Source organism: Gossypium raimondii, chromosome 9, assembly GCF_025698545.1.
Source record: "Gossypium raimondii isolate GPD5lz chromosome 9, ASM2569854v1, whole genome shotgun sequence".
In the NCBI taxonomy this organism is placed as follows: domain Eukaryota; kingdom Viridiplantae; phylum Streptophyta; class Magnoliopsida; order Malvales; family Malvaceae; genus Gossypium; species Gossypium raimondii.
Genome location: NC_068573.1, coordinates 47,516,053 through 47,536,885, shown reverse-complemented (window position 1 = coordinate 47,536,885; position 20,833 = coordinate 47,516,053). Strand labels below are relative to the sequence as shown.

The 20,833-nt window shown below is 30.8% G+C and overlaps 4 protein-coding genes across 7 annotated transcripts; 2 read left to right on the top strand and 2 right to left on the bottom strand.

Annotated features, from left to right (window-relative positions):
• Window positions 1–4,793, bottom strand: LOC105800525 (uncharacterized). Of its 2 annotated transcripts, XM_052620864.1 has the most exons (6): window positions 4,637–4,793; window positions 4,211–4,460; window positions 3,250–3,698; window positions 1,550–1,684; window positions 1,090–1,359; window positions 1–1,008 (listed from the first exon to the last, which is right to left on the bottom strand). In XM_052620864.1, the coding sequence occupies exons 2-6, from the start codon at window positions 4,429–4,431 to the stop codon at window positions 296–298; spliced, it is 1,788 nt and encodes a 595-aa protein (XP_052476824.1). In that variant the 5' UTR covers window positions 4,432–4,460; window positions 4,637–4,793; the 3' UTR covers window positions 1–295. The 2 variants fall into 2 exon arrangements, with proteins under 2 accessions (XP_052476824.1, XP_052476825.1); XM_052620865.1 differs by having other exon boundaries at window positions 1,090–1,356; window positions 4,211–4,751.
• Window positions 4,794–6,780: 1,987 nt separating this feature from the next.
• On the top strand, window positions 6,781–7,804 carry LOC105800524 (transcription repressor OFP12). Its single transcript, XM_012631714.2, has one exon. The coding sequence runs from the start codon at window positions 6,940–6,942 to the stop codon at window positions 7,567–7,569; it is 630 nt and encodes a 209-aa protein (XP_012487168.1). The 5' UTR covers window positions 6,781–6,939; the 3' UTR covers window positions 7,570–7,804.
• Window positions 7,805–16,867: 9,063 nt separating this feature from the next.
• LOC105800523 (preprotein translocase subunit SECE1) lies at window positions 16,868–17,871 on the top strand. The gene has a single exon (XM_012631713.2). The coding sequence runs from the start codon at window positions 17,263–17,265 to the stop codon at window positions 17,785–17,787; it is 525 nt and encodes a 174-aa protein (XP_012487167.1). The 5' UTR covers window positions 16,868–17,262; the 3' UTR covers window positions 17,788–17,871.
• Window positions 17,872–17,885: 14 nt separating this feature from the next.
• LOC105800522 (cysteine synthase) lies at window positions 17,886–20,459 on the bottom strand. Of its 3 annotated transcripts, none has more exons than XM_052621333.1 (11): window positions 20,442–20,459; window positions 20,079–20,131; window positions 19,841–19,950; window positions 19,631–19,688; window positions 19,132–19,395; window positions 18,917–19,054; window positions 18,762–18,813; window positions 18,478–18,557; window positions 18,333–18,392; window positions 18,171–18,251; window positions 17,886–18,070 (listed from the first exon to the last, which is right to left on the bottom strand). In XM_052621333.1, exons 2-11 carry the CDS (start codon window positions 20,118–20,120, stop codon window positions 17,978–17,980), a joined length of 978 nt encoding a protein of 325 aa, XP_052477293.1. In that variant the 5' UTR covers window positions 20,121–20,131; window positions 20,442–20,459; the 3' UTR covers window positions 17,886–17,977. The 3 variants fall into 3 exon arrangements, with proteins under 3 accessions (XP_052477293.1, XP_012487166.1, XP_052477292.1); XM_012631712.2 differs by lacking the exon at window positions 20,442–20,459 and adding an exon at window positions 20,281–20,408; XM_052621332.1 differs by lacking the exon at window positions 20,442–20,459 and adding an exon at window positions 20,292–20,310.
• Between the last annotated feature and the right edge of the window lie 374 nt (window positions 20,460–20,833).

Sequence of the window (20,833 nt, the reverse complement as noted above, 5' to 3'; positions counted from 1 at the left end):
TTGAGATTAAAATATCAAATTTTATTGGACCAAATAATTTGTCATTAACATTATTACAAAAAGTTAAAACTAGAAACAGTAATTACTGAGTTTTGAGCGTTGAAAAGTAGAAAGGGGGCACTAGCCAAAGTTAACAAGTTACAACAATCCTCAAAAGCAATACACTACCAAATTGCAGTCTCAGCAAAGCTACCACTGTTTTTTTATTATCACTAAATAAATATAAAACTAGTCCCATACCTATGGTGTTCAAGATATTACCAACAGACAATGATATGATAACACATAATTTCTTTCAAAGGGAAAACCCTTTTAAAGGAGCAAATTTAGCTAGTATTTCACCTTCACGCTTTAATGCATTTTCCTTCTTTAGCTCCCATTCTGGTTTTTTAGCATTAGCAAGCTGTACCTCATGCACCACTTTCGGTATCGAGTTTGCCACCAACTTTTGGTTATATGTCAATTCATCCTTGTCTCTTTTCTTTTTGTCTATCAGTTTCGTGAGCTCGGCTCGATGTGCTTTGAGTTGTGCTATCTGGTTGTCGATATCTTGCACGGTCATTGTGTTGGAATCTACCTCGGACTCTAGGTTTGTTACCTGTTGTTTTAACTCGCTGTATTCTTGTTTCAGGGAAGAGACCTTGGCCCTGTTGTCGTCAAGGCCTCTAAAGAACTTATCTGCCTGTTCCATTACTTCCCTGTTTTCGAGGAACACCTCGCAAAATGATGGGATCTCTTCTATTAACTTCAGCTTCACGAGTTGTTCGGCGGTAAGAGTGGGGTCTTTTCGGAGTTTGGATGCTAGACCCGCGAGTTCTTCGAGGTCTTTGAAGCAAATCAATGAAGGGAAATCCATATCGAGAAGGGAAGATAGTTTCCTTCGAGCTTCAGCCATTTCGCTGTCTCCTGCAAACGAGTTTTGCATCTCTGCTGGATGCGAAAATGGTTCTTCAGAGAAAGGCTGAGCAAGGATTTCATCCAAAGAACTGAGGTAGTTGTCGAATTCCGCTGCAACCATTTCAAAAGGTGAATGAAAGGAAGAAACAAGAAACTGTTTTCAGGAAAATTGTAAGCATTCCCAATTCTAACCTCTTCCCGTTTCATTGTCTAAGAAAGACAAATCAAGACCGCTATTCATATCTTCAGTTTCAGCTGGGGGTGGGGCAGACTCTTTACCGCGCTGGCGAGTTGGTCGCTTAGTTTTGGTTGATCCTTTACTATTCTTCTGCATTTTTTTACCATTACTGGAATTCGGAGTACTCACTGGGGGAGCCGGGGGAGCCCTCTTCCTTTGGGTTCTACGGGGAGTTTTTGAGTTACTTTCTTGTTTAACATCTTCCGTTCCTTCTTCTGGCGCTGCTGGCGATGAAAGGATGAGAGTTGGCATTCATCACATTAAAGAAAAAAGGTATTTCAGCTAAGCAATTAAGAGAAAATGAACATTGCGTCACCTTCAGCTTCCAGGAAGAGAGATTTGATTAATAGGCACAGAAGAAACCATAAGTAACCAAAGAACAAAGCAACATACACGAACACCGGATTTTTTTACCTTCGATGGAACTCGGAGTACTGAATGGGGGAGGAGGGGGAGCCCTCTTCCTTTGGGTTCTACGGAGACCTTTTGTGTCACTTTCTTGTTTATCATCTTCTGTTCCTTCTGCTGGTGCTGCAGGCGCTGCTGCCACTGAAAGGATGAGAGGTGGCATTCATCACATAAAAGGTAAAAGTATTTTAGCTAAGCAATGAAAAGAAAATGAACATCCTGCAACTTCGAACTTCAGGAGGAGTGATAAATAGGCCAGAAAAGAAGAACAAAGAATTTTGCATGAGTATAACATGGACTACTACGTCAACAATTCCCTATCCCTAGATGAAACAAAAATGAATGGAAATGGATCAATTTGGATAATGACACTTCATCTCAAACTCAACACTTGGAATGCCTACTGGCTACTTAAAGGATGTCCACAGGCACATACATTCACAACCTAACCGACACATAGCTAAACACCGACCTTAATTCAGGTACGACTGTTCTAGAGCTATTATGCCATTATGGCAGTACCTCCTCATTTGCAACTTCCAAGGCGACGGTCGTTACCATGAATGTTCATCATAACATACAGTTCATCAAAGCAGACATAATACGAGAAAAAAGAAGCCTATAAGGTCATCAGCAGTAGCAATAAGAAACAGATTAATTCTTAGTTTATAGGTCTTTAAGGCCTGCAATCAACGACCTTTGACAAACATATTTGATGAGGATGAGTAAAATTTGGCAAGAGTGTCGGATAAAAATGTTTCCAACATGCATATATTTAACAGTGATGTCAAGTCGAGCGCCTAGGCACTAAGGCGCAGCGCAAAAGGCCATTATGATCAGGTGAGGTCGAGTCATGGGGCCGTTTTCTTCAAAAGAAAATTCTTGTTTATGTGTTAAATTTTTTTATATAAACTTTGCTATATGATACAAACATGGCAAATCTAAAGAAGCTTATTGAACAAGTAAAGGAACTCCAAAGAATTTTCGTAGAATTTTAAGCAGAAAGCCTAGACCGATACTAGCTTGTATAAGGTACCTAGACAGGGTAAAGAGGAAATATGTTAAAAACACGTGCCCTTAGCTCGATTTTTGTAATGATCTATTGTGGTTTGACAGTTCAAATACAAAAAAGACACTAAACCTTAGGACTCATTAGAGGGAGACCTAGATCAATTTAGGGTTTTAAAGAAATTTTGCTTAGGTTTTATTATTCGGTACATCCGGACCAGACTTGTTAGATAAATAGAAAACCTAACTCTAGAAAGGAAGGAAATTCATTGAAAAAAATCGCAATCAACGAACCTAAGAACAAAATCAACTGAAATAGAATCACAAGAGAAAGAACCTAAGCCTTCATTAGAGAATCGAAATTAATGGCCTTTCCTAACATAGGTTCGGTCCACAAAAGCATCCCCCGTAATTGCTCTTTGTTTCTTCCATTACTAATGCATTTCAAAACTCTTAACCTACCAACATGAAATTTAAAGATTTGACTCCACACCAATTCACCTTGAACAAATCTTAATGGTTAAACCAAATCAACCTGGGCTAAGCTAACCTAAAGAGAACCTCTAATTTGACACTAAATCTTATATAATCAATATGCATTGCAACTTACATCCTGTGAAAAAAAGTTAGATATCGAATTTCCTCACAAGATGATAAAGGGCACCACAAACGTAAAACCTATATGTTTTTTAGCAAACCTTTAGTAGGAGATTCCACAATGGCAGGGATCTTCCAAACAAATGAAGCAAAGAACGCATTAACATCTGCATCCGGGAAATTCAACCGGATAAAACGTTCAAGTGCTGGCTTGCTCGCAAAGACTTTTGGACTATTTGGCTTTCGAAGACTTTCTGGAACATGGAGAAATCTATCGCCATAGAAGCCAGCACTGTTGACTCTCCTCCCCACTTTCCAGGTCCAAATATCACCAGCATTTGGCCAATGTATAGGAGCATAAGGTAATCCTTCCCCACTACTACCAGGTGGAACTGGTGGAGGGGAATTATTATCTTTAATTACAGGAGCACTATCATTATTTCCATTATGGTTATCATTTCCCTCAAATTCATGTTTTGGCTCAGATGGAGCAGAATCCAGGGCAGGAGCCGGAGCCGGAGCCGAAGCCGGAGCTGTTCCACCATAGTAACTGCAATGGGGATAAAACAGCAGTCAAGAAAACATAATCTACACCTTTAAACTTAATATCGAGATACGTTGAAGCTACTAATGTGCCATTACGCTGCTATGCTCACTAACTGATGAATACACAGGAACAACGAGGCGATTTTGGAACGAGAATGACGGTTTATCACAGGGTTCAAAGATATAAGATTCCCCAGTAGCTACTTACTGTAAATAGTTTCCAATTACAGGTGGTTTTTACATTTTTAAAATAGGGTTAGATCACAAAATGCCCCCCAAAAAAGACCATGCATCATTGAGATCTAGTAAACCATACTAAACTATAAGGATTTCCATGCTTTCTTAAAGCAAAGAAAATTCTTCAATTTTATGGTAAACTAACCTTCAATTCATTAAATTCAAACTATTTTGAACATGAAATATTTAAGAAACAAACCTAAATTTCTATATAAAAACATGAATTAAACTCATCCAACAGCAGATAAGTAAGAAATTGAGAACCAAAAAAAAACTTACTCTGGAAACAGATCTTGATGAATATCTATATGTGGACTGCCCATATCATTAGGGTTTTCAGTATGAGGGGGAGTATCCATATGAGAGTTGAGATCTTGTTGAATATCTATGTGTGAACTACCCATGTCATGGGGGTTATCAAGAGGGGGAGTAGTATCCATATGAGGGTTCTCAGAATGAGGGGGAGTACCCATATGAGAAGGTGAAGGAATTGACATCATTAGAACCCAAAAATAATCCCACTTTTAACCTGAAGAAAAAAAATAACACCCCCAAAGATTAAAATTTTGATCTTTTGAACTCTAACCCACAAGTCAAAATTAAATCTTTAAACAGTAGAAATGGTAAAGAACTGTTTGAAGACAACAAAGGAGAGAGCTTTCAGTAGTTAGATCTAACAAGCTGACAAATGTAGTAGAAAAATACCAGATCAATGACTTTGAGTCTTCTGAGAGATAATATATGTCTTAAAAGAAAAATTGGATTTTGTTACAAAGGGCAAAATGTAAAACCCACAACTACAACAACAACAGCTAGTGCTAAGTCGCCTATCTGTTACAGAGAAGAAGAACCTAGAAGAGATAAGGAAGAGGAAATTACTTTTCTACCCTTTAAAAATGTACTTCCATAATTCTATGTCCGAAGGTCATATTTTGAAGATGAGTTAATCCAAATAAAAGTATTTATTTTTATTTTTTAATTCGATAATTACACATTGTACTCGAACATGATTTCATAGTTCAAACCGGTTTAAATAAGACTTATCGAAGTTTAAGTATTGATTTGAACAAGGAAACTGAGTTTAAGTACTTAATTGGACTTGAATAAACTTTATACAAAATTAAATCTTAAAATCAAGTTTAAATACCTAATTAAATAAATAAAAAACCTTAAGTATCAACTTGAATTTTGAAGTCTAGTTTAAATATTAAACTGTATATTTACCCTTTTAATAGAAAGAATATGTAAAATATTTTGTAACATTTAAAATATTTTATTATTTAATATTTTCAAATTATTAGGACCCTTTAATTTTAAATTTACTTTCAATTTTAATGTATCAATTTTGTTTAAGATGATAATAAAGCATCACAACCGCTTAATTGAAAAACTCTGATGCTGAACTCAACTAATTATGACAAAGAAAATGGTCTACATCTTAATGATCAATTTAATGAAATTAAAAAAATTATAACTTACTTAAAAGCTGATGTTAATTTACTAAAATTTATGTGTACATAATAAAAGAATTTGTTTGATACAGCGAAAAAATGTTTTGTTTTTTTTAATATATATCTCTTTTATTTTATATATACCGAAATGAAAATTTATCATTTTTCTTCTTTTATTTTTTCACTCTCTCTCCCCAATTTCATTTAATACTCAACCAAGCATACATAAATTGTTTTTGGCTTTTATTTATAAAACTTTGTACTGTACTTAATTTACTTTAAATTGCAAACACTAAATATATATTTAATATTTCTATTTAAGTTTATAATTGTTTATTTTTTAATTTTATTTCAAATATTTAATATTTTATATATTCAAATTAAATTTTACAATAAATTTATATTACTTACCTAAATATATTTAAAAATTTTATATAGTTCATATACTATAATATTAGGAACTAGAAACTAGAGTGGCTAGAATTTTGAAACTACAGTTTTACAACAATTTTTAAAGTATTTTTTTCAAAACATTTTCAACCTTACCAGTAACACTAAATTAACCATTTTCATCTAAAACTTTTTAAAATATAGTATATATTTGATTATTTAAAAGTTATATTTTACATATCGTAATATTAATGAATTTGAATATCATTTAAGTTAATTTATTTTTACTTTTCAACGTATGCCTAAAATGTATATTTAATTTATTATAGCACTTTTAACAACACTGCTAAATACTTATAATTTAGAAACTAAACTTTTTTCACAATATTTTCCAATCGTAATAAAAATATTAAATTAACCCTATTCCATCTAAAAACTTTAAAAATGCTTTTAGATCCAAACAAAAAGAAAATGTTGCTATTGACACTCAATTTTTTTTTTTTTTGACACACTTGAACTTACATCTTTTTATATTAATAACAATATCGATATTAACCGAACTAAGTCAGCAGTTTTTAAAAATAAATTTATTTTCATTAATTTTAATATATTTTTTCGTTATAATATATAATAAAAATAAATTTAATTGTTAATATGTGTGCATGCTGTGGTAAGATGCGCATTCTCAAGAGGCAAATAGTTGCAGAAAATGCAAACGGGAGCATGTAGGTGCTAGCCTAAAAAATGAAAAATTGTAAATTTGACCCTAAAAAAAAACATATATTTAATTTTTTTAAAATTATAAAATTATAAATTAATATATGATAAAAATATTTTTAAAATTTTAAAAAATTATAATTCCGTTACTATAATTGTTTAAAAATAAATAAATTCACCCCTAACCGCAAAATAATAAATAGTAATACAAATATAGTAAATTTTTAAGTTTTAATCTAAAAAATTGAAAATCGAGTTTAATAACCCATACGGATATCAAATGAGTCAGACCAAACACTACTTTTCTAATCTATTTTTCTTAAGCAGCTCAGGCTTGTGTTTTTTTTCAGCCGATAAAACCCCCACATCGCCACCACTTTCAGAGCCCTTTTTCAATCATCTTCAAAATCTCTCCTACTCTCCCTTCTTCTTACAACAACAAAAAGAAAAATGTCGAATATGTTCTTGAAAATGTTTCATCTCTGCTTCACAAATCTTAAATCAATGGACGAATCTTCAATCTTACTCCCATCATCATCAATAAAACAAGATCCTTCATCGTTTCCCAAGAACTTTAACTCCCTTTACGACCTTTCAACATCATCAGCTTCCACTTCCCTTTTAACACCTTCCGTTCGCACCACCGATTCCGACTCCGACGCCGACGCCACACCTGATTTCGCCACCGTATACGCTTCCCACCGTTTCTTCTTCTCTTCTCCAGGTCGTTCTAACTCCATCATCGAGTCACCCGATACAAGGCCCGAAGCTGAACCTAACACCGAGACGACGACCGAAACACCGCCTCAACCACCGCCGATGGACGGTGGCGTTGCTGTCAAGAAATACTCGCCGGACCCATACAGAGATTTCAGGTTTTCAATGCAAGAAATGATCGAAGCGAGGAACTTAACCGATGTGAACAAAGACTGGGACTTCCTGCATGAACTACTCATCTGTTACCTTACTTTAAACCCCAAAAACACCCACAAGTTCATCGTTAGTGCTTTTGCTGATATCATTGTCTGTCTACTCTCATCGTCGCCGGAATCCGATACACCCGAAAACCACCGCCGGTGATTCTCTTTTTTTTTATCCTTTTCATTAATTCCTAGTAAAAATAGTTAATAATTTAGAAAAAGAAAATGAAAGATATTGGCGGTTGTTTTTGTTCTTTTTTGGACTTTTGTTGCATGGGATGTTGATGTCTCGAGCCACTGTCATTTGGCTATGTTATATATATATATATAAATGTTTTGCACTTGGTGTAATTTTTTTTTGGTTAAAAGTCTGTGTACTTCTTGAAAATTAAGAATCCAGTCTCTATACTTTAATTTTATGAAATTTAGTACTTTTACTTTTTCGGATTTTAATTTTAATTTTAAAATTAAGATTGAACTATTATCACTGTTATATTTTTTGTTAAATTTAAGTTAATTAGAACTTATTTTTTATTATATTATTACCAAATAAATATTTTTATTTTAAAAATGTCAGAGTAACAAATTTAACTAAAAAATTTAATAGTATTAATGGTTAGACTTCAATTTTGAAATTAAAAAATTAAATTCTTAATTTTTGAAAAGTGCACATTTTAACCATTTTTTTTCCTTTTTAAGTGTTGTGAAACTGGTGAGACAGTTGGTTTATAATTGTTGTTTTTGTGGTCCATTGATGAGAAAATTTTGCGTACAAAATCACGAGGTTGGCTGTTTTTATTGTGTTAGTATTTAGGACAAGTTAGCTGCTACATGTCGGGTCCATGTAGTTGATGCCATTGTAATAATTGAAAGTCCCAATTCTAAGCATGTTTGTATTATTCAATGACAATCTTTGGGGTGCAGAAATAATATGTTGAGTAAATAAAAAATAAAGTTAAAAACAAAATTTATAAATGAAAATGATATTCTTGTTCAAAGGGTTAGCCATGTTAATTGCAATCACATATAGTAGAAGAAGTAGGTGCCCAAATTGTGATTTCCATCATCCTATTATTGAATTTATGTATAAAAAATTCATTGCTCAACTAATATGAATTTTAAAAATCAAAACTAAAATTCTCTTACATGTCATTAAATTTATGGTTATTAAAATAATTATTTTAATTAAAAAATACTTGGACCTCGTGGTTTTATGCCATGTAATTATTTATCACTTTCATTCAATTTATTTCATGAATTATATATATGTTGACGTGTCATAACTATTTCACATAATATTTTTCGAAATTGAGTATGTTAAGGATAACAATCATAAATTGAACAATAAAGGGTGGTTTTAACGATGCTATAATTTAACTATAATAGATTGGTACAATCACTTGTAAGATGTAAAAGTAATATGGAGCCATTTATTTTAGAAGTTATATTGCATTTTATTTATTTTTTTAACTTAAAAAATGAGTAAAATAGTCATTGTACGTTAAATCAGATAGTAAATTAGTCTTTTTGTTAAAATTTAATCAATTTCTATTGTTAAAAACTGACGGAATAACTGGATAGTTTAACGTGGCGTGCCACATTTACCTCATGATGACGTAAATGGATTAGATTTTAACAATAGAAATTAATGAAATTGTTAACGTGTAAAGACTAATTTGTATATTTTTTAGTAGAGGTGGCAAAATGCAATTCAAGCTTCCATAATACTTTTACCCTTTTAAGAAGTAGCGTCTTATATATCAACCATCTACCACTTTTTCCATATTAGCTTCTAATCCCACATTTACACGTTTAATATTTAATTAATTGTTCAAATATTATATTTTTAATTACAACAATTAATGTAAAATTGTATTTTATTTAAATTATTAATATAATTCAAATATTGTAATAAAAATTTTAAATCATTCAACATATAATATATATTTACTTTATGTAATTAATGTAAAGTAATATTATTCAAAATAATAACTAATTAACATTATTAACTCTAATATTAATTAATTAAATGATAATTAATATGATTAGGTAATAACTTTATTTTACATCAATAAAATCATCACAAATTTATTTTTAGTCAAAATATTTTAACTAATTACAATTGCCAAAAAAATTTTCCTGTAAAAATTTTATATTTATAGTTGTATTTAAGTAATAATTTTATTTTAAAATTAGTAAAAAAATATACAATTATACAATTTACTTCAATTTTTAAACTAATAATTCTAAATTAAATATTATAATTATTTTAAAATATAAATTTAATAACATGATAACAAAAATAAATGACATTCTCTTCCAAACTTGTGGTTTATATATATGAATATATATTATAAATTATTCTTTAAAATTATTTTTATCTTTTAAAACAAGTTGGTTTAAATTATACATATCCAATGCAAATTGTAGACTAGGTAGCCGCTAAAGGGATAATACAATAATTTTAATAATATTAATTGAAAATAGCCCTAAAAATTGCATGGAGGAAGAAAGATGGAGAATATTGAGAAAATTGAGAGTCTGGTTTGCTCTTTACATATTTTATAAGTGCTTAGAAGACTGAAAAGGGAGACAAACTAATAGGATCCAAAGAGATATGCTAACAACTTCAAGTAAAGAGAAATAAAAGAATGAATTAACAATATAAATTTTCACCTTTTTAATTAACTAACAAAATCCCTAAAGTTAGTTGGTTTAGGTAAGGTTAAAACCAGACCATTTGTCCTTAAGTGTTTCCACTAATAAAATAATTTAAGTCCCCCTTTTTTATTTTTTAAGTCACATTTGGTGGGATGAAAAAAATAATCCCCAAAACCCAATGTCAACATCGTGCAACTTTGTTTTGTATTAAGACAAATAGACAGCCATCTTTATTTGGAAACACAACAGCAACTTATTTTAAGTGAGGAACATGGGTTACCCAAGATTAGATTAATAATACGAGGCCAAATGTAGGGTTTAGGGTTATATTTAGGTATAATAATAGCGAGTAAATCCCGATTAATGAAGCAAAGGTCTTGTTTTTGGCTTTTAAGGTATAGGCTTCAATAAAACAATTTTAATATTGTTTTTGGCTTACTATGTTTGCATGTTGTTTCAATCAGGGACCGCAAAGTTGTATGAACCGGATTGGATCGAGAATCGATTAAGATATTGATTTAGAGAAGAGTAGTGAATCCATTAATGCAAACTAGTTGAACTGAATTCTTAATTTTATGATTTTTTTTATTAAATTGATCAAATCGATTTGATTATTAATCCGGTTTTAAAAACATTGAAAGACGATGTTAGAGGGGCAAACAAGTCTTGACTCCCCAAAAATTGGTGAAATTTCAATATAAATCCTTTAAAAAGTATGCAGATATAAAATAATACATTAATAAAAATTCAATTTTGATAATTTAAAAATTCCCATTACTTGATTTTACCACTAGATTAATGACAAATTTTTGGTCTTGAGAGTTACTTCAACTTTTACAATTCATTGAATAGATTGTTTAAGAGAATTAAAATTGAATCAATTTAATTGTTTTAATTAGGTATTTTCAAATTAGATTCGATTTGAAATTAATCTATCTGAAAACCCTAATAATAAATACTCTTTTTTCTTAAATGATACTACCTCAACTCAATTTTATTTCTTTGAACTATTTGAATGGTAAATACTAAATGAAAGAGCAGGTAGTTAACATATATTAAAAATTTTGTCAAACCACGTATCTAAAATATAAATATATATTTAAAATAATATATAACAAATAATGAAACATATGGTATGAAATTAATTAATCATAATAACACATGAAATATGTATGATTTTAAAATAAAAAATAAATTAAATTGTGAGTAAAACAATTTTAAACGCATAAATATAACATATTAACGATACTAAATACACTTCAATTGGTTGTCATGGTTTTGTCATCAATCATGAGTTGGTATCGAGTTGAATTGTACCTCTAACTAAATTAACAACGTTATTAATATAGATAGATAGATACAACTAATGGATATAATAAGTTAACAACATTATTAAGTGGTAAATTAATGTTTTATTAATCTAATTGATGTGAATTCAAAATTTCATTTTTATTGGTTTTTGTTAAAATAAAAAGACTAAAGTGCCTTCAAATAATAATAAAAATTTAACATTAATTTCATTGTAGGTTTTTATTTGATACAATGCCTAGAACTACTCATAACCCTTCCTCAACCCTTGAATAGGAGGATAATGCACTTCAGCACAATCAAATTCGTATCCTCCTACATTAATAATAATGTCGATTCTAATCGAGTTAAAAGTTAATAGGCTAATATAATTTATTTTAAATATAAAATAAATTTTTTTAAGTGAGCTGAAATTCGATTAATAAATAAAATTGAGTGTGAGAGGAAGTAATATGCCAAAATTGGAAACGTGAGAGTAGAAACCAAAAAACAAACATGATAAGACATGACTGAAATCAAATAATTGCAGAAATAATAATAAATAATGATGCCAGAGAGAACTGAAACACTAGAGTCAGGTCGGAAGAGATCAGCTCTCTAAACTGATTTCTTCGTCCTACAGATCTTTTAAACGGCTCAACCAAACCCCACTTCCACATAATGTACTCCCAAAGTTTTTTAGGTTTAAAATCACTAATGATGAACAGAATTATGGGAAAAGTATGATTAAAATTCAGATTATATTTGTTAGGTTTACATTCACACCTTTTTTATTGTGATTGTCAAACATCAAAGGTCCCGAAAGAAAAATTAATGGTAGAATCTATTACATATAGGTTTGATGATAGTATAATTTATAACAACGATAGAATCTTTAACGTAGTTGAAAGGAGCGATTATAAATTTGAAAAATTATTTTCATAAATTATAAAACAGACATGAATGATACATTAATTTTTTTAAATTAAATTAAATATATAAAAATATAACAAATTTATATGACATGAATAATTAATTAGCAAGGTCGAAGTTTTTAATTTCTTTGAAAACATAAAAAAAAAAAAAGGAAAAGAAAAGAAGGAAAAATGTGCAGTGCAGAGCAGAGCAGAGGATTCTGTCAAAATTGTATGCATATGGAGAGTTAACTAAGTTAGTATATCAATGGTGATTTTTGGAATTTAGTTCCTCGGGAATTGGGTAATTTTCATTTTCACGGTTTTGTTGGGTTTGGAGTGACATTTCCTTTTTCATGGAATTGTATTTGAATAGGCCATTGGCTTCTTGTAATTGCATATGACATTGGACACTGCACATTTCCATTGCACGCCAAAATTTTAAATCCATTTGCTATTGTCTTCACCCTAATGCATGATATCGACATTTCATATCGTATATTTTATATAGATAATGAAGTTTGGATTTGGCAATATATCTATCTTCCTAGACCTTCCCAAGTGATATGATTCACTGCTCATTGACCATACAGCCTTTGCTTTCTCATTGGACAATCAATGAAATTTCTAAATAATTAAAATAGAACTATGATTCCACGTCATTTCTAATCCTTTTCAATTGGACAATGACAAATTAAATTTTTTCCTCTTGATTTCCATTTTTCGAGGAGGAAAAAAAATTGAAAATTAGGAGGAAAAATCTGATTTGTCATTTTTCTATTAGTATGGGATATGGATGACGTACAATCACAGTTTCATATAATCATTTCTCATATATATATTTGGTTTTATTCATTTTCAATTTTGAAATGTCAACTAAACAAATTTAATAAAAGTAATTTGATGGTATTAACAATTAGATTTGAATTTTGAAATATGAAAAATTTGAAGGACTAAATTCCAAAATTAAAGAAAGGAGAGTGAATTATTATTGTATCAATAGTCTTTCACAAGTATTGCAAAATGAATGATGTGTATTTGTTTTATTGTTTTTATCTTTTATATTATTTAAGAATTAATCATAATGTTTTATATTCTATTATTAAATTATTTTATTGTGTTGGTGTTATAAATTAACTAGACATTGATTTAATTAAACAAAAATAAAATAATTTTATAAAATTAGAAATAAATAATGCATCAAAAGTTTATACGGGTAAATTACATATTTGTAAAAATGTTATTTGAATAAATGGATACTTAATTGCAAAAAGAAAATATAATTTGGTTAAATTCTACTATTAGTCCCTATACTATGAATAAGTCATGGATTTAATCTTTGTATTTTAATTCAATTATTTTAGTCATTGCATTTTTAATATTTAAAATTGCAATATTGACTCTTGATCAAATGGTAGTTGTTAAGTTTATTAAATTGTGCTATTTTCAGGATCTGGTGCAACAAATAGCATGCGTAATGTCACGTCAGCTTACTATATTCACAAATTACTCAAAACAATTAACGGATTTAACTATTTTCATTGGTGTCAAATCAAAGTATAATAGCAACAATTAATCAAATAAAATTAGTTGATACTATTTAGATCATATTTGAATTTCAAATCTTGAAAATATTAAGACCAAAATTGATCATTGAAAAAATTACATTCACTAAATTTGACCAAATTAAAATATATAAACTAAATGCATCTCTTTACATATAAGAACTAAAAACCCTTGGGGTTACTTCATTAAGGGTATTTCTTTGGAGTTACACACATCTATAATTTTTCTTTTAATTATCAATTAATTTAATTTTTTAATTTTAACCTACATGCATAGGATGAGGAAGTATTTGAAAAAAATTAATGCTGTTGAATGCATTGGTAAAATATATTATACTTAAAAATTAAAATTAAATGAAATAAAATTTATATTTTATAAAAGCAACATAAATGATACTTTTAACATGGAAAAACTCATGCTTTCATTGATTACATATATGTTTATGCAAAGAAAGAGAAATATATAATATTGAAGATATGCATGATTAGAAGGAGATAGGTTCTTCTGTCAACAAACTATTTCATTATGTTAATAAATGTCCACAAAAGTCTAAATAATTATCTTTTACTGCTAAAATTAGGATGCCTACAAACTTGTCAATTGGCAGGCACCTTATCATTATGTGGGTTTTTACTTGTACCTTCCTTAGGTTGATAAAGAGAGGATTTGGAGGCAAATACACAAATGTAAATTCATTATTTATATATTATTAATAAACAAAAAAAAAAAACTCGGTAAAAATATAATGAAGGTTCTTGTATTAAAAGTTAGATTGTATTTTATTTTTATTTAAAAATAGATAATTTAGTCCTACATGTTAGTTTAAAGATCGTACTAGTTCTTTATGTTAAAAATTTATTTATTTATAATATTAAAACTAAATGATTAATAGAATAATTAAACAAATGACACGTGTACATCATATTAATGCACATTAATTAATTCTTAACAGTAAAATAGATAAAATTTTTATCAAAATAATTAATTTATTTTAATTTAACGAATATAAGTAAATCACTTTTTAAAACAAAGTACAGAGATTATGGTACTTTAAAAGAACATTCACATGAGATCGACGCGTATTCAAATATGGTAAAACACACAAGTTCTTTCCTGAAAAAACAGGTCCTAGGTTTAACTTTTCTACTCTTAGGTTTACTTATTATTACACGATGGGTATTCATATCACCTAAAAATATTTATTAAAACATTTATGTAATATGTCAATATTTATAATCTATAATATATATAAATACGAATTTAGAGAGGGTTAAAATTGACGAAAATATCCTTTATTCTTTTATCGTATTATAAAATTCATATTTAAAAATAATTATAATATTTAATTTTGAATTATTATTAGTTTAAAAGGTTGTGATAATTATATATTTAATAATTATAATTTAAACTATAATTATTAGTTAAAAAGTTATGTCAAATTTAGAATAGAGTTATTACTTGAATAAAACTCTAACCATAAAATATAGGGATAAAATTGTGATAATTAAAATTTACAATTATTAATTAAATATTTTGATGAAAACAAAAATCGTGCTAATTTTATTGATATAAAATAGAATTATTACTGGAATAAAATTCTAAGTATCTTAATTATTACTTAAATAATATTAGAGCTAATTATGTTAATTAGTCATTATTTTGAATAATGTTACTTTGCACTAATTACATAAAGTAAAACTGTATTGTATATTGAATATATTTAAAAATTAATTATTATTTCAACAAAGTTACATTGAACCAAATTATAGCATAACTACTGTTTCTATAATAAAAAATATTTATTGTTTATTATTATAAAAATATTTTTAGTAGGAAAAACAATATTTTTAGAAAAGAGTAATGGAACTGCAAAAAATTTAAAATTTTAAAAGTAAAATCTTAAGTGTTATCTTTTAATAGATTAATTTGAATTTTAAAATCCAATTTTATAATTTTATGTTTTATTAATTTAAAATGATTTAGTAATAATTTATTATTTACAAAAGAATTGTGATTTGAAATATTAAATATTTAGATAAAAAAAAAGTTAGATATGTCATTTCCACAAGTTGGGTTACATTTTGATACATACTTTTTAGGGATTTAAAATTTTCAAATAATTCTCGACAGATGTCTCGATTAGAGGTGTTCATGGCCGGATCAGGCTAAAAAAAATTTGGCCCACATCCTAGGTTCGGGCCCGACCTGACCTATTTTTTAAATAAACACCAAAAATTTATTTTAAAAATAAAAAAATAAAAAAAAACATTTTAAAAACATTTTAAAATAAAAATATATTTATTTATTATATTCGGGTTGGGCCGGGCCGGACCCGGATTTAAAAAGTGTTGCCCGATGCCTAGCCCATTTTCTAAACGGACCTCGTTTTTTTGCCCAAACCCATATTTCGGGCTTATATTTTTATCCGAATCCTCCCATATTTCGGGCGGGCTATCGGGCCCGACCGGGCCGCCCGGCCCATGAGCACCTCTAGTCTCGATTCCAGTATGAGGATTATTATAGACTTCAATTTTGTTGAAACATTGTATTTTTTGTCCAAATATGTTTGAGCATCGCCTCAACCTAAATACAACTGCAGAAACAACAGCCCTTTGAGATCAAATCCTACAACTCAAGCGACAGAATCTTCATCTACAAAAACAACTCCAGGCTGAACGAGAACGGAACAACGAGCTGATAAAACACCTCGAAGAATCTCGAAGAGAAGCTAGAAATAAAAAAGAAATGACTTCATATGCTGGAGCTGTAGCAGGGCAACCCATAACCAGAGAAGATAAGATAATCGACATTTCGGCAATAATTAATGGGCTTAGCCAATTTGACGAAAGGCCCTCCGAAGGTTGGGATCAATGGTGGCTCGATATGGCTTGTAAGGCCAACATAATAGAAAAGGCAGATCCAATAAGCCCAAGAAGTATATAGACACACACTACAGAATATGAAAAGATACCAGAAGACACGAAATTTGAAGATTTTGTGGCCTCTATATAAGAACCTCAGACTCTCCTTTCATTCTCATAGATAGAAAAAACTGAGCAAACCTTAGCAAAAGCTCTGAAATCTTGTAATCTCTCAAACTCTCTCTTCCTTTAAGATATAGAGTGAAAAGCGTAAGGCCTCAAAATAGCCATAGCCAAGAGAAGGCGCCACGGCAGTATCGAGGGAGCAAGTTCACACGAGACTGAGACTCTTATCGGTCGTCGTGTTTTCTTAAGGGATTTTTTCTTTTTTATTTTCTTCCACAAGTATTTGGGCAACCACGCGCTCAAAAAAAAAAAAAAGAAAATCAACCGGTGCATGCACCCAATCCCTTAGACCCCCCATGAACCGAATCTCCCATATTTAATTAGTTTATCCAAAAAAAAAAACTCAGCATACTTTCAATCATTAAACCCCGGCGAAAAATGGCCGCGCCTCTGCTATTCCCCGTCGCATCGTCGACGAAAACGGCCGCTCCTCCAACCTACTCGCCACGGAAACCAGTACCTTCCGGTCACCGTTTCTTCTCATTCCCTTCCAAAACCAAGCCTCTTCTCAAAATCACCGGCAATTCAAACAAACATCGGTCTTTCACCGCCAAGGCCATCGAAGAAAGCAAGGAGAGCACGGAAGACACGTTGACCGCCAAGGAAGTGGAGACGGAACTGGAATCGAGCGAGGAAAGCGAGCTGAGTGCCATTGGAGCAGAGATAAAGAAGGCGATGAAGGAGAGAGAAGCGAATAATAGTGATAACAGTCTCGCCGGCGGAGTGGCGGAGGAGATAAGGGAAATCGAGTGGCCTGCATTTGGTAAAGTTTTGGGTACCACCAGCGTTGTTCTCGGTGTTATTGCTGGCTCTAGTGTCGTTTTACTCACTGTTAATGCCGTTTTGGCTGAGCTTTCCGATCGGGTTTTCGCCGGTAAAGGCGTCCAAGATTTCTTCAGCTGAATCTGATACATATTTTATTGCAATTGAACCCTTTTATAATGTAATTTCTTATTTCTGCTATTTTATTTGCAATTGGGTCTCTAATTTACTTCATTACATAGCTACAATGCAAAGCTAAAATCCCAATTAAATTTTTTGATAATAATCAGTCATGGAAACTTGTTCTGATTCTTTGTTGAAAATTAAAAGCTCATGGCTCAAATGTCATGTTTTCTGCTTCCTTTCTTACTGATTCAAACAGCACTGATGATAAATATCTTTCCCCAAAGCTTGGAAATATTGCCTGCATTGATGTTATAGAACAGAATCAGAGAAATTTATAGATGTTAATAGAGGGTAGACATTGGTTTGCCAGGTTGAATTAGACCCAAAATTGAACTTACAACGATGAGTTTTCCCGCATTCTCGGGTCTTTTTGCAATTTTAATCGCGGCTGCGGTGGCGGCACCCGATGATATTCCGACCTGTAAGCCAACCGGACGGAGAAAAGATATGCATAAGATCGATCCCAAGGTTATAAATTTTTGAAGGATGGAAGAACTTACGAGTAAACCTTCCTTTAATGCCAGAAGCTTTGCAGTTTCAATAGCTTCATCGCTTGATACCTGCAAATTCAAAACGACAATAAGAACGAGCCACGGCCCAAAGAGGGATCAATCTCGAAGCATGATTATCGTTCCGAACCCTTACTTGAACAACTTCATTGACGATGCTGACATTCAAAACACCAGGGACAAAACCAGCACCTATTCCTTGGATCTTATGTGGACCTTGATATATAAGCATGAAACAAACCAAACAGTCAGCTAAACAATAAACTTGTTTTCTTGCCTATAGTAATATCATAGAGAAGGCCAACGATAGCAGGCTCGAGGCCTATAATCATAAAAGTACACCATTTCAATCTTCCATTTTGCAGAAAAATGCCAACTGCAACTTAATTATAAGCAATGATTGGGTGATTCGTAACATACCAGGCTTTCCTCCCGAGAGAACAGGACTTTCAACTGGTTCAACTCCATAAAGCTAAACCATATAAAAGAACGAAACTGATGAGGAAGTTGATGTTATAAACAGATTGTCATTCATTTACCTGCATTAACACTGCATATAGTATATACCAGCTTACCTTTATGTTGGGATTCTGCTCCTTAAGATATTTGCCTGCACCTGTTATGGTACCACCGGTACCTATGCCTGAAACAAGTGCATCGATTTTACCTCCCGTGCCTTTCCATATCTCAGGTCCAGTAGTCTCGTAGTGGATCTATACCAACAACAGTGTATGTTAACAGACTTCTTCAACCAACAATTGGATCCATCAAAACATAGTTTCAAGATCACCTTCGGGTTTGCAGGGTTTTCAAACTGCTGCAGCATGTATGCATTAGGTGTTTTGGCTAATATCTCCTCTGCTTTTTGTACAGCACCTTTCATGCCCTTGGCAGGATCGGTGAGAACCAACTCAGCTCCAAATGCTCGGAGAATGATCCTTCTTTCGAGACTCATCGAAGCAGGCATCGTAATGATAAGCCTGTATTGCTTTGCGGCAGCCACAAACGCTAACCCTATCCCAGTGTTTCCGCTTGTAGGTTCGATGAGGACACTCTTCAAACAACCGTTTTGGAAAAACAATGTTCGTAACATTTAAATCATAATCAACAATCCCATAGCAATTAAGGCCAAATACTATCACTAATACACTTCATTTCCTTTAAAGTACCTTATCAGACACATTTAAACATGATTCGAAATTAAACATACGCGTATCTGACACTCAACATAACATAAACAAGAAACCATATTGGAGATTTATTAGTAGTTAACAACACAAGCTACTAACCTTTCCAGGGGTAATAAGATCCTTTTTCTCAGCATCTAAGATCATGCTATAACCAATCCTACACCATCACAAATATATATAAGTTGTTTCCAATAAATAAACAAAACCCAGAAATTTAAATAAGGAAATGAAGCTTCTAGCATGATAAACACACTAATCATAAACAGCAATGAACCACAAAAAGTGGATTTAAAGGAAAATGGGGGTAACCTGTCTTTGACACTAGAACAGGGTTCCATGATTTCAAGCTTAGCAGCAATGCGAGCAACACAACCATCCACCACTTTGTTAAGATATACCAATGGAGTTTTGCCAATCAACTAAAATTAAACAAACCCCGAAAAATTAAAAAAAAAGGATAAACAGTAAATAAATCATTGCAACAATTAAAAAGGAAGGTCAAAATAATGCAGTATTTAAACATAAAAGAAGGGAAGAGAAATTTTACTTCGGTGACATCTTTGGCAATCCCAACACTATCGTTCGCCATTTTCCAGATAACTGAAATGAAGAAAAAAAAAACCTATAAAACACACAAAAAATCAATCAACCTTAATAAAAAAAAATCTCTTTTCGAAAAAAAAAAAAAGAAGAATAAGAGAAAAATTAAATATAAAATAGAATAGAATAGAATAGATTAAATAATTGACTTGGTCTAAACTCTAAAGAGCTGATGGACTGTAACGGATGGTGTAGACTGTAGAGCTATGAATATGAATATATTATATAATTAATCAGAAATATATATGTTGTCTTTAATTAATTTTTTTCTCAAAATAGAAAGAAAGGAGGGGCCTTTTCTGAATCTAACCTGTTTTGAGGCTCAAATTCAACAGTGAGAGGTTTTAAATTGCAACAATTTTGGAAAATGGATCAATTTCGGTCCTTAATTGATTTTTTTAATTCCAAAAAATCTAAAATAATCTTGAAATTGTAGTGTTTAATTTGATTCGATTTGCAGGTACCATCTGAAGTATAGCTTTGAAGTGATTAAATTGAAAATTGGTATTAACTGATTAAACCAATTTTTTAGATTGATTGATGAATCTGTGACCTGATCCATGATTATTTGGTCTTCTTAGATTTTATGGAAAAATTTAGAAGACAAGTAGTAGTTTTTAAGGTAAGTTATATTGGGAAAATTGCATCAACAGGCTCTAAATTTTGTTTAAAATTACGTATAGTCACTAACATTGTCAAATT

What these genes read in the sequence shown, in the direction of transcription:
- LOC105800522 (XM_052621333.1), bottom strand. Translation starts at nt 20,120, where the DNA reads ATGGCGAACGATAGTGTTGGGATTGCCAAAGATGTCACCGAA. An exon ending in TTGCCAAAGATGTCACCGAA is followed by an intron (nt 19,951 to 20,078) that starts GTAAAATTTCTC and finishes GTTTAATTTTAG; the next exon opens with TTGATTGGCAAAACTCCATT. An exon ending in CATTAAAGGAAGGTTTACTC is followed by an intron (nt 18,252 to 18,332) that starts GTAAGTTCTTCC and finishes GTTGGCTTACAG; the next exon opens with GTCGGAATATCATCGGGTGC.
- LOC105800523 (XM_012631713.2), top strand. Translation starts at nt 17,263, where the DNA reads ATGGCCGCGCCTCTGCTATTCCCCGTCGCATCGTCGACGAAAACGGCC.
- LOC105800525 (XM_052620864.1), bottom strand. Translation starts at nt 4,431, where the DNA reads ATGATGTCAATTCCTTCACCTTCTCATATGGGTACTCCCCCTCATTCT. An exon ending in CATCAAGATCTGTTTCCAGA is followed by an intron (nt 3,699 to 4,210) that starts GTAAGTTTTTTT and finishes TCCCCATTGCAG; the next exon opens with TTACTATGGTGGAACAGCTC. An exon ending in AGACAATGAAACGGGAAGAG is followed by an intron (nt 1,009 to 1,089) that starts GTTAGAATTGGG and finishes AAATGGTTGCAG; the next exon opens with CGGAATTCGACAACTACCTC.
- LOC105800524 (XM_012631714.2), top strand. Translation starts at nt 6,940, where the DNA reads ATGTCGAATATGTTCTTGAAAATGTTTCATCTCTGCTTCACAAATCTT.